General features: G+C 31.7%; 1 protein-coding gene across 1 annotated transcript in view; it reads right to left on the reverse strand.

Moving 5' to 3' along the window:
- Positions 1–13,044, reverse strand: part of LOC124535455 (suppressor of lurcher protein 1-like) — an 82,047-nt gene that overhangs the window by 7,366 nt on the left and 61,637 nt on the right. The window contains exons 5-11 of the mRNA XM_047111678.1: positions 8,867–9,096; positions 7,573–7,729; positions 6,987–7,046; positions 6,552–6,640; positions 5,416–5,535; positions 4,369–4,440; positions 3,648–3,834 (exon numbers count right to left, since the gene is read on the reverse strand). Coding sequence (XP_046967634.1) covers positions 3,648–3,834; positions 4,369–4,440; positions 5,416–5,535; positions 6,552–6,640; positions 6,987–7,046; positions 7,573–7,729; positions 8,867–9,096 — 915 coding nt within the window. The remainder of the gene's footprint in view (positions 1–3,647; positions 3,835–4,368; positions 4,441–5,415; positions 5,536–6,551; positions 6,641–6,986; positions 7,047–7,572; positions 7,730–8,866; positions 9,097–13,044) is intronic.

Genomic DNA, 13,044 nt, shown 5'->3' on the forward strand with positions numbered 1-13,044 from the left:
TACCGATATTTATTCATTTATTAGGTTTCCTAGCGATTTTTACACTGGTCTTACATACATATAAAATTTTATACGTCAATGGATTATGTAAAATAATTTCAAAGCAAACAGTACATGCTTATTCAACTATTAATAACTATTGCTTGTTACTACAATAAAAGTGAAAAAGAAAAACAAAAAAGTAACGAAGAATGAGTGAAAAAGAAAAATATAGTTTATACACACAACTTTCTCTTTCAATATGAAGCTGATATCATAACATTTATTTAAAGAGCAATAATATTAAGATTTAATGATGTATGAGTATTTAAGCCGCTTTATGCTTCACCTATCCTCTATACGATTGAATTGGATTTGCAATCCTATTGGATTATGAGATCGAAGAAATAGAAAGCGCATTTTCGTTTGCGCACATTTGTATCCTGTAATATGTCCTGCGTCTCCCTTGAGAATGGCCACTGGAGCCGAAAGAGGACATCATTTTCTACTCAACAGTACCTTTTGAAGGTAAAATGAATAGCTATACCCACATAATTCCAAAAATAACTTAAGCACGCAGTAAATTATACGGTGTGTATTTTTATCAAAATTAATTAAATATTATTAAATGTAAACGTTCTCTGTAAATAAAACACCGTTTACATTATAATTTGTCAGATGTATTGTTTTGTTTGTGAGTATTTTGTGTCTAATATTCTACTATAATATAGGTATTTACGCGTGTGACAGCTAGTGAGCAAAATATCATTAAATTTCGTCAGGTAATACAAATACAATGTGTTTAAATTTTAATCAAGAACATTATGCATTCACTGTGGTAGCTTTTCAGCTATGTGGCTGTATAAAGGTTCCGTACCGAACAAAACTAAGCGATTTGTGGCTATATCAGTGAACAATAAATCCAGACCGCTCGTACCAGCTGCCGTTAATTGTAACCCGCAATAACCGTGGCAACCAATTTTTACGAGAACAAATTTGTGTCTAATGCGTGCCAAAATAATATATTTGTTTATCACGTGAATTTAATTATCAATTTATAGTATATATACTAAAACCACTTGAATAATCTTTATTAATTATAACTACTACTTATACATTTTGAAAAAAAAATACGATGTGTACTGACGTAGATAGTACATAGTATAACCAATATTCACACATAAAATACGTAGGTTAGAGATCGGTGCCAGCTTGCCAATGTAGATATCACTCATCAGATATTCTACCGCCTATTAGCAATAGCTGGCATTATTGTGTTCTAGTTTGAAAACGTGTCAGCCAGTGTAACTACAGGCACAAGGGACATAACATCTCAGTTCTTAACGTTTGTGGCGTATTGGCGATGTAAGTAAGGGTTAGTACTTTTTACAGCGCCAATGTTTGTAGGCGTTGGTGAACACCAGTGACCCATGTAATGTAAATCTCATAAAATAATGTATAAAGGATATTATTGTATAAAAGTGAAAGGTTTCGTATCTGATTTCTTATTTTTCAAGGCGGCAGCAAAGAAACGTAACTTGATTTATTACTTATGTTATGGACCGACAAGGCAGAGACTACACTGTTTATCTGAAAAGTTCCTGTGAATGAATCATCTACAAAAATCTTTGTTTTCACCTTTTACATTCCAGCTTTCATCCTTGTTGGTCAAATTTCATAAAAACTGAATTGAGCATAATGTCTGCCAAATTCCAATTTCGAGAGTTTTATAGATCCCAATAAAACGTGATGGGAATTAATGCCCAAGGAATGGAGGGCAACGACATCAAAAATAAATAGGTAATACCGATTTTAGCTTTAATTCCAACGATATTTAAACTTAGAAATAAAATTAAATACATGCTCAATGCTAATACTAGTTATTCTTAGATTTGCCCGAGATATTCCTACTACAAAAACAGTAACTTAAAATTGGATTCCGAAATATTCATCACCAAGGGAATAAAACATAGGGAAGCAAGATGTTAATATTCAAAACACTCTCGTAACTATCCGTGTAGCTACAGACTTGAAACTTAAAAGGTATTTATGCTTAGCTATTTATATTCTACGAACTTCTTCCAATTGAAAATGCATACATAAAGGGAAAAAAAAAGTTATTAAATATCATCTTATATGTACATTTCTAGTATCTTGTAATGTATATACATGTACAAGGCATGATCGTAGCAATTACGTTGAAATATTATCTTTGAGAGTTTAGATTGAATTTGCTATGGAAATCGTTTGAGTTCCGCGGAAGGACATATGTTACTTTTCTTTATTCACCCCTCGAGAGGTCAAAATGGGGGTTGGTTTTTATGGTAAAGTTTTACAAATTTCACGTTTAGCTATTACATATTTTATAATTGAATTAGAGTTTCCAGTAACAAATCGTTTATTCGTTTCACGATTTTTATATTTCATACTTGATTGTAGGGCTCTGTGTAAAGACAATATGGTATTGTTGTTTTTCAGTTTGAAGGGTGAGTGAGTAAGTGTAAATACAGGTATAATTACAGGATATATGTTAACTTAAAAAATTACCTAGCTTCTAAGGCAATATTCGAAATAGCCAATATAGCTTAATTGCGAGTTCACTTACATATGACAATTAAAAAGAAAACATAATCTTTGTGGGTTTTACTTATACATATAATTATGGAATCAGATAAAAATGCGTTATCCTCGTCTTTTGAATATGAAATCAATGTTGGCAGAAAGAGAGAATCAGTGCTTATTATTATAGAAGCTCGAAACCAAAGCGGAACACAAATGTCATAACGTCAGAATGTGTTATGCGAAATTAACAATAGTTATTATAATATTCGTAGGAATTACGTATCAAAATAACGTATCATCATTAGGTGGTTATGAACTTTACTCGAAAAGGATACGTATAGTACGACACAACTGAGATGTAGCATCGGCGTAATTCGTTTACACAACCAATAGAAATAGCTCCCTATCGTGACATTCGACGCTATAGATTCTCGCGTCAGTTCAACCCGAGACAGCATATCGACGTGTCAAATTGTCGAATATATTAGGTTACATGATATTACACGTGTCGTGTTACATTTGTCTAAATATCATAAATATTGATAATTCGGGATGGCGTACTTAATTCGGATGTGATCGGTTCTACGAATATTACCGTTGCTGCATATAAGTTGTGTCTTACTATAGTTAATTCTGACAAAAACGCACTGCAGGCCGAACAGAGATTACATTTCAGAGAATCAGAATTGCTTTTCAACGTTTAAATGCTACTGGCATTCTTGCAACCTCCCAACGCTGTAATGATTTGTAGAGTAATTATTTTAATACATATTACATGTGTTATACAATTTGTTAAACTTGCGATAAAATGAAAGGCTTAGAATTTTATTTACAAGATTGCTTTAAGAAATGATATGCAGTGAAATTGTTTTCTGAATTTATTTTTATTGTTGCATTCTGAATATAATAGTAAAACGTAAATGACACATCAAACACAAATACTATGTCTATTTAATTATACTATTTATAATTATAAAAAGAAAAAAAATGTAAAAAGGTTTTATTTAAAAAAAACCGAACATACCATATACATTATCTGTGTGTTCTACTTTACCACTTATCCTTTAAAACCGATTAAGTAAATGATTATATAATGTCATACTTACTCGATAATGCTTCCGGTGACTCTTTGTAAGCTGAAATCTTCGAACACTACTCTGACGCGTTCCCTTCCTCTCGCAAGAAAGTCATAATGACATTGTGTTTTCGGAGGATAAGAAGAAGGGTATAAAGGCGAGACCAATTTACCGCCGCTGCTCTTATCAGACCTGAATACTTGATGACAGGATGACGCTGAAACGGATTGACTTATGAGCAACGTAATCAAATTATATACTTTTTTAAATCACATTAATGTCGAATCCGCTTAACAAAACTCCAACCTATTAAATGAGATATTGCTGTCCTTGTTATACTTTGAAAATTGAAAAGAGATAGCTTTTTTATACTTTCAGTTTTTAGATTTCGAGATTCATATATTTTTTAAATATTTATACACAATTGTTAAAAAGGTTTTATAAGAAATAGTTTTAAGTTAGTTATTGTTTTATATAAGGTAGCCTTACGATAAGTACATAATCACATTACTAACTCAGTTCTCAACAACAGTAATAAAAACAAAAAAAAAAAAAAATCAATTGTACAATAGTGTATGTTTCGAGGCACAAAGTATATTTGTAGCTTTATACTCAAAAAAGATAACCACAGCAAAGTATTCACGCAAAAACATATAAAAAATGATAAATTGATAACCTCATTCTTTTTCGGAGCCACCCTAAAAAACTATATAAAATTTTTGTTTTGTATACGAAACCTTTATTAACTTACTTGCGGCGCTGACGGCTGGTCCCAAAGCGGGTAATCCATCAACCACACCTGTTTTTCTATTATTTTCAACGTCTGTAAATAAACAGATTGCGTCACATATTTAGAATATCATTTTCATAATCCGTTCTGGCTTCACACGGGTACAAAAAAGTGTATATATACATTTAGATTAAAGAATACATACAGATAAGGGAACATTAGTGTTTTTTCCGGTTATGAAAATGGAAATTATAGGTTTTTCTCTACTATAATATGCACATTATACATATAAACCTTCTTGAATTACTCTATTTATTGATGAAAATTGTATTAATCTGATGCGTACTTTCATGAAGATTTAAGCTCACATACGCAAAGCGACTTTATTTTTTACTACTATGGAGATTATTCTAATAATATGATAATTTTAAAAACTAATTATCTATGTGATTTTGTAGGTAAGGTAAAAAACAAACCTATTATAAAAAAGGCACTTTAAATGAGATTGTCCACTGTTACGGCTTCAGGAAGCACCTACTAAATAAATATAGCAATTCCGCATACACTAATTCATTTTACATTACATTTAATTTTTTACCTACCTACATAAATATTTTTGTTTGTATATAACTTTTTACTATCGAACGAACGCTGTGTATCTGTATCAAAAGTGAATAATATATTTTTACTCCGAGGTTAAATCGTTTGATTTTAACTTCCATTAGAACCCACTAAAGTTGTGACATGCACTTTATTTCGAAGAACCAGAAAAAGTTAAAAAATAGTGTTAAAATTGTCCGTGTATGAATTAAAACCATACGAAATAGAAAGAGACAGAAATATCTGCTAGTTCACTTTACTCTAAGTGGCGTAAAAATAATTTGGTTTCAAAAAAAGAATCATAAATTCCTAATAAACGCTCCACCAATCAGAGAATCTAAAAAGTTAAGTCCATTATAGCTGTCTCACTCACCCTTCAAATCGGATCAAAGTAAAATATATTAGATAAGTGATATAAAGCTATTACTTAAGAATGTCAGATTACATTACAGATTATGCTTACTAAACCTGCGCTAGAGTTATCCTCCATCAAAAACTGGTAACTTGCTTTGAACCCTTGTCCCTGTACGTTTGAGTTTGCTGTGAATTGAATTAACAGTTCTGGTCCCGTTGATAGGATTTCGTATCCTGAAATTAATAAACCAATTAATATGTTATTTCTTACCAAAACCTTTATTATTTTTTAAATTACGAATCATAAAATACAAATTTTACTTTGAAAATACATCTAAAAGCTAACAGTTGTAACTGGCTTGAATCAATATAATTTCAAAGTTGTATATCTTACAATGTTATATACATATAAAATTATGTAACGTACATCAAGTTCGATTAAAAATAAAACGTAATAGTTATTTCAAAGAATTTACTATTAAATCAGCAACTAATAATCTAGCTTCATTCGCTAAAATCAAGTTCATATATTATTTTGTATGATATTAGGTATTTCAACGGCGATCATCTAAAAACAAAACACTGTTACCTTGAAAGGTACAGCCTATGTACACATTTGTATTGGGTAAGGAAACATTTATGTTTCATAGTATCCGATTCCGTTTAATTTTAACATACAATATAATAATCCAAAATATATCCATTATATAATTAAAATGCTTAGAGCGTCCAAAAAAGAACAATTTGACTTCAAATAAGAAAGGGCTTAAGCATTTTTCCAGTATAAAATGAAACTCAGTTTCATCAGTGCAAATACTAATATTTATATGCATGATAATTTTAAATGCAAAGTGTTTTCATAAAAATGTGGATAATCCACTTAAACTTATTATGTCACAGTTAAAGTAATAACAGTAAAAGTAACAGCCTGTAAATGTCCCACTGCCGGGCTACGGCCCGGAAGGGTTTGGGACATATTCCACCAAGCTGTTCCAATGCGGGTTGGTGTGGCATGTGGCAGAATTTCGATGAAATTAGACACATGCAGGTTTCCTCACGATGTTTTCCTTCACCGCCGAGCACGAGATGAATTATAAACACAAATTTAGCACACACATATGTATATATAGTTGTCCTTGCCTGGGTTTGAACCAGAAATCATCGGGTAAGGTGCACGCGTTCTACCCACTGGGCCATCATATAGTTAAAGTAATTGAATTGTAATCAATATAATACTTTGTTTATCTCACCTACTATTTCATTGCAGAGCATTGCAATGACTGGCGCTGTGGATGTTTTACCGTCGAACACTTTGATAATATCAGCTCGATTTAAGCAACTAAAAGAAAAAAACAATCCGATGACATATAATAAAATTGGAGTGCCTGTTTGTAATATTAAAATAGCCCTTGTTTACTCAATGCATATGCAATGCAATGCACAGGTTACATATACCAAATGTCTGTCTGTTTGTTCCGTTTAATCTCTGTAACGGCTGGACCAATTTTGACAGGACTTTTACTGGCACATAACTGATATAATAAGGAGTAACTTAGGCTACAATAATATATTTTGCTGTCAAATTCAAACGCGTACAAGGCCGCGGGCACAGCTAATAAAATAATAAAACCAAATGATTCCGTTTTTATGAAGAGAAGCGTATATTAGTTAATTGAAATTGTTACCTTTCATCTCCTTTCTGTAAATAAGATTCTTCGAATATCAACTTAATCCTTTCGTGTTTTCTGAAAAACATAACCAGATATTATCTTCTGTAAATATGAAAAAATACATTAAATGATACCGTACACATTAAAGAAGAGAATTAACCGCAATCCAGCGGAAATCATAGAATTAGTTTCGCAACATTCCGTGGTATTTCGCGAGATAAATCTTGTTTATAATAATTAAGCTTGTGCCGGCTGATGCATCCAATTTAGCCGTGGAGAATAATTCTGACCGAATGTTATGAACGTGGAAATTAAAGCACGCTTGAATGCGTTTATTTACATAAATAAACGAATATTCGAATTTATATTACATATGCAAATATAATTTTAAATAAATAGCAAGTTGTAAAGTTTTATTATGTGTCAACTAATCGAATTAAAAAAGATTGTATATAAACAAGCTGTTTTTAAGCATTAGATAACATTTGCATTCAGCTATTGTTTTTATCATTGTTTTTTATAGCTTTCATTTAATTTGTTTGTGTGTGTGTTGTGTGTATTATGCACCCAACACACACAACTATCAATTGTTTTTTTTTACCTTGCGTTGAAATGATAACTGCATCTCACGTTGCTTGGGTAACTCGAAGGATATCGGGGACTATATAGTCGCCCGTGTGCAGGTCTATTTGGTTGCGATGTAAATACATAATCGCAAAGTGTGTCGACGACTTTAGCTCCATCCGTTTCGAAGTTTCCTTATGACAATTTATTTTATTATTAAAAAATACGAAAATTTATATTTTTTAATTTATTATTCATACAAATGCGTTTGAACTTAAATAATAATAATCAATTTACATGTAAAGTATGCTAAATTGACTTTAATGATTTATATTAATAAGAAATTTAAATCGTACTAGTAAGATTTCAGTATTTTCTATAATGATATTCAAAACAATACATGACAAATAGCTGATGTGCTCTAGCGAATAGAACACGTAGATCTTAATCGAATATTGCAAGTTCCGATTTGATTGAATGAATTAATAACTTTCTCCTTAACAGAGGGGAGGCATCGGCTTAGTTTAGGTAACAAACTTCTGTTTATTTTATATTTTTGTACTATACCACAATTATTTGACTTCTAATCCAAATTTAATTAAAACCTGTCTCACAGACTATTCAAATTTGATTAAGAATAGACATTTGTCTAGTCTTAAATCCTATTTAAATAAGATTGAATTGTTCGAATAATGTAATTTTTCATACCATAAATAAATACAATACAATTTATTTTAGTAGTGGGATGTTTTATTGAAACGACTTTACAGAGGCGGGATGTTTTCATATTATTGATTTTTCATATACTTGATCTACGAGTAGGTGTTGAGTATTCCTGGACATTAAATCAAGTTTTGCTTTGGCGCCGTCGTGGCGACGGAGCTTAAGATATTTATGAATTCCATTATTGTATCCCACACTTGTGAATTGCGATTTGTATAAATGTCACCCTGTTTATTTGTTTGTATAAAACAGAAAATACATAATCCGCTTTCTATATTAAGTGATGTATTGAATTTCTTAACACGGTGAGTTTGAAACATAGTTATGTATGCAAAATATTTCTATACTATTTGGGTTTATTTTTTCACATACAGAGCCGAGATTACGCGTTGGTTAGAAGACATAAATCGTGAAGATTACAGATTGAAATCTGAATTGAACGACGAAACGTTTCCGAATGCAATTTGGCACAGAGATAGATTATAGTGTGGAATAGCACATACGTTACTTTGGATTCCTAACACCTGAACCTAGATCATAATATACATATAGGTATTGTTATGTTATATGTTCTGATTTGTCAGTTGTCGATGGCATTAAATACTCACGTCTATCTATAAACCTGTATGTGCCAATGAAACCAGACGCGTTTGACGTCTTTTCACCACTCTGAAGCTCTAATACCATCAGAGGTCCGTGAGAATATAAGGCAGGTGGTGCGTCAGCTCTGTTTCCGCATAGAATCCTCGACCAGGCTGAATATTCGTTGATTCCAGGTGGACCGGGACCATGAGTACCGCCTTCAGAATAGACTTTGAGATAGTCTCCACGTGTACAGCTGAAAGAAAGGTTATTGATTAAATTATTTATAAAATAAAGTTGCTTTATTGGTAATTTTGGTATTGGCTTCATAAGGGTGTTAAATTAACATTTTGTTTTGATTTGTAAAATATAAAAATAATTATTAGCAATATATAGCAAATATTCTTAAATAACGAGAGTTTATTTCGATGTTAATAAAACCGGAGTGATTCCAAAAACTTAATAATCTTGTGAAAAAAACAACTATAACTATTTCGCGGATATTTTCTTCGTTATCTGTTTTTTCAAGGTAATTCTTTGCGAATCAATGTGACATTTTTGATAAATAAGATGTTGTGCCTCTATATTAAGTAACAATTATAATATTTTTTATTGTAATGTTATGTATAGATACACCATCAACTCTTCACTAAGCTCTTAACAAAATACAGACAAACAACAAAATTAAAAACGGATATCGGTAACATTCGTGGTTCGCGTAAGTGATTAATCTTTAAAGGTGTAAATTCAAATTCAAATGTATTTTCACTTTAATCTCTATGTACAATTTTTAATGATTGAAATGAAAACGTAACATAATGACAGAATTTTTTATAGCGTGCCTAGAAATAGCCTTTTGGTTATAACGCGTGAATATTATCAAAGGGTTCAAGAATTCAATATATACCTATGTGAAAATTTCTTATAAATATTTATAATTAAGAAAAAAACCGCAAAGAAATTTTCATGTGTAAGCAAAATGATATATGCTCCAAAAATTCAAAATGATAGAATCGTAGATAAACAAGGGCTTATTAACAGGCTATTACTTACTTAATTTAATAATTGAATAAAATTAAAGCAAAGTCAAAAATACGAATTAGAGAATATTCGTATTTAAAAATGAACTAACATATGAAAACAGGTTTACTTAAAGTTTCCCTTTTAAATGACGTCTCTATTCATGATTCAACTATCCTTTAAGATAAGCTATGTTTAAAAGATGCTTCCCTCGTGAAAAATAAGTCTCTGAAAGTCTTAGACGGCAAGGGGCTTTACGACCGTCGTCACATTTGACCCCTCTCTTTATACTTCAAGGCTTCTCGGTGGTATAAGATTTATACTAAGAAAGGGATTAACTGGACTTAGTAGCGTACACATATTGTAGGCGAATAAAAATTCTAATATCAAATATCATAAATGAAAACTTTTGTGTATAAGTATAATTATATACTATTAAGTAATATCTATATTACCAGGAAATATTTAATAAAAAATAAACAATTCGAACGCAGCGTCTAATCTAATCTACATTACCTAGAGATTTACTCAATAAACACCAAAAAATTCAAAAAAAATCGATCCAATCGTTTACGAGAAATTCTATTACATATTCATACACAGGTATAAATATTTATTTTTATATAAATACGATTAAAGATAGACGTTATAATATTTAAATATAGATTTCTATATTTCTCGTGGCACATTTATATTTGCATCAAAAAACCATACAAAATCAGAACGGAAAATTTACAAAAAATATATATATCATGTAACCAAGCAGCCGTATATTCTAACTGCAAACAACGAATTCTTTTTAACAATTCGAAATACAGATATCGTGGTGTGCAATAAAAGTAGTTGAACATCGACAAAGCACCAGAAACCTCTCGTCCGACTATAATTTGTACGAACAAGCTCGTTTTCAAACTTCGAACACCTATTCTGGAATCTATACGTGGTTAGTTTTATAAAAATGAAAAACAGCGTCGACTTCTCTCGATCCTATTTGGAAACGTTGTCGAAATTTACGTTCTATTTTTGAAATATTCGAAATTTATCGTATTGTTTTTAATACATTCATTCGGTGAGCAAATATAGTCTACGTGTGTTTTATGAGCATATGCTTCAAAACTATTAGAATTTCATATTCGAAAAACAATATGAAATTGAAATAAAAAATTAGACAAATGAAATACCCAAGATTATTGTTATTCTAACAAGATTTAAATATATGTAATATACATGTAATGTGGTTATATATTTTTATTAAAATATACAAAAAGTATTCAAGTAAGAAGTTGACAACCTCATAGTATCAGTAAGTACTATCAATAATTTCAAACTTGCATGAAGTATTGCAAGGGATGTGAAATCCTACATTAATTAAAATTAAAAAATTACAACAACAAAGAACAAAGAATGTTATGCACAAATACCAGTGAACACGAGAGTCGGAACCGCAATTTTGGAATCATTAAATTAACTACAGAAAACGAAAACTTTTTCGAAACAATCCGAAGCACATCGGGGTGAGAAATAAAAGCAGTGAAACCTCGACAAGGCGCTCGAGTCCTCTCGTCCGACAATAATTTGCCGGTAAAAGCGTATTGCGACACTGTGAATACCTATTCTGGATTTAAAAATTAGTGCATCGTATTTTCCGACGGTATTCTAAGAAAATTTTACAATTACAAAACTGTTCTGTTATTTCTCATACAACAACAGCCTGTAAATTCCCACAGCTGGGCTAAAGGCCTCCTCTCCCTTTGAGGAGAAGGTTTGGAACATTCCACCACGCTGTTCCAATGCGGCTTTGTGGAATACACATGTGGCAGAATTTCTATGAAATTTGTCACATGCAGGTTTCCTCACGATGTTTTCCATCATCGCAGAGCACGAGATGAATTATAAAGACAAATTAAGCACATGAATCAGCGGTGCTTGCCTGGGTTTGAACCCGCAATCATCGGTTTAGATGCACGCGTTCTAACCACTGGGCCATCTCGACTCTTCTCATATTAAGAACATATTACGTACATAGACTATCTGTAGGTATTATTTAAGCTTCCTCTAGTTTAATGTTTGCGTTAAATGGAATCAATCAATTAAGACGCGTATTGGGAATTGCGTGACATTCCTTAATAAGATTGATTGTATCTAAGAGTTCCCGTTAGGTATATCGAGTTTCATATGATCTCGTTTAATATTCCATCGGTTTCAGACGATGAATTTCGAAATAAGTCAGAACGAAACATCTTAGACTTCGAAACTCGTCTCACAACGATTAAGCTTTTGTTCAAAACAACGTGTTGGAAAACAAGGCCATCTTAGAGTTTATCAGAGAGAGTAATAAAATCAACTTCGAAACTTTGAGAGATAACGTACTGAATCGTGTATGGAAATGAATATTTGACGTTTGAAAGGACGAATTGAGTTCGAAAGTCGACTATCCAATCGTCAGAGAGCATTTCGAACTAAAAACAAAATGAGAACTCTTTCGAACGTTTTGTCTTTGACGGTGCTCGAAAAATGGACCAGTTACAAACAAAAGTCAAATTTGGTTAAGAATCTGATCAAAATTGCCACTGTTATAGTTTATAGTTTATGAAACTGGGGAACAAAGTTATGAGGGATTTCTAGACCGTAAATCACGTAGGCCGTCCATGACATGAATTCGGTTTTCACATATCGCATCCGAAGTATGTACCCGTGCCATGCTCCATGTTTGGAAGCTACACGTTCAGACGTTCGGACTTTGTATCAGATAAGATGTGACGTCACAGACCTGTGATAGCCAGTATAACATCACTATAGTCTACGTTAAGTAATTAAAAAGGTAGATACGTTTTACTTTGTTTCTCCGCAGAGTACTAATATTTTTACTAAAAACCCTGTCTTTAACATAATACTAAGGACGAATAATACTAAAATAACAATGCAAGAAATATCTAGACAGCTCGGTACTTATAAAATTAAATTTTAAATACAGTTTAGTTTTTATTAAATTTATCTTTAATTAAAGTTTACTTTTTTATTATTTTTGCTGATATCTTACATGAATTATTTGTCTAAAGCTGTTAGTCCACAGGCAGTCGAATCATACTAAGCATTGGGCCACAAAAAAAATCTCTGCCAAAAATTCTGAAAAGTATACACTCCCGAAGAGCGCGCTGGTACTCTGTCCGGCCGGGTTTGATAG

This window comes from Vanessa cardui, chromosome 14 (genome assembly GCF_905220365.1).
Source record: "Vanessa cardui chromosome 14, ilVanCard2.1, whole genome shotgun sequence".
NCBI lineage: Eukaryota > Metazoa > Arthropoda > Insecta > Lepidoptera > Nymphalidae > Vanessa > Vanessa cardui.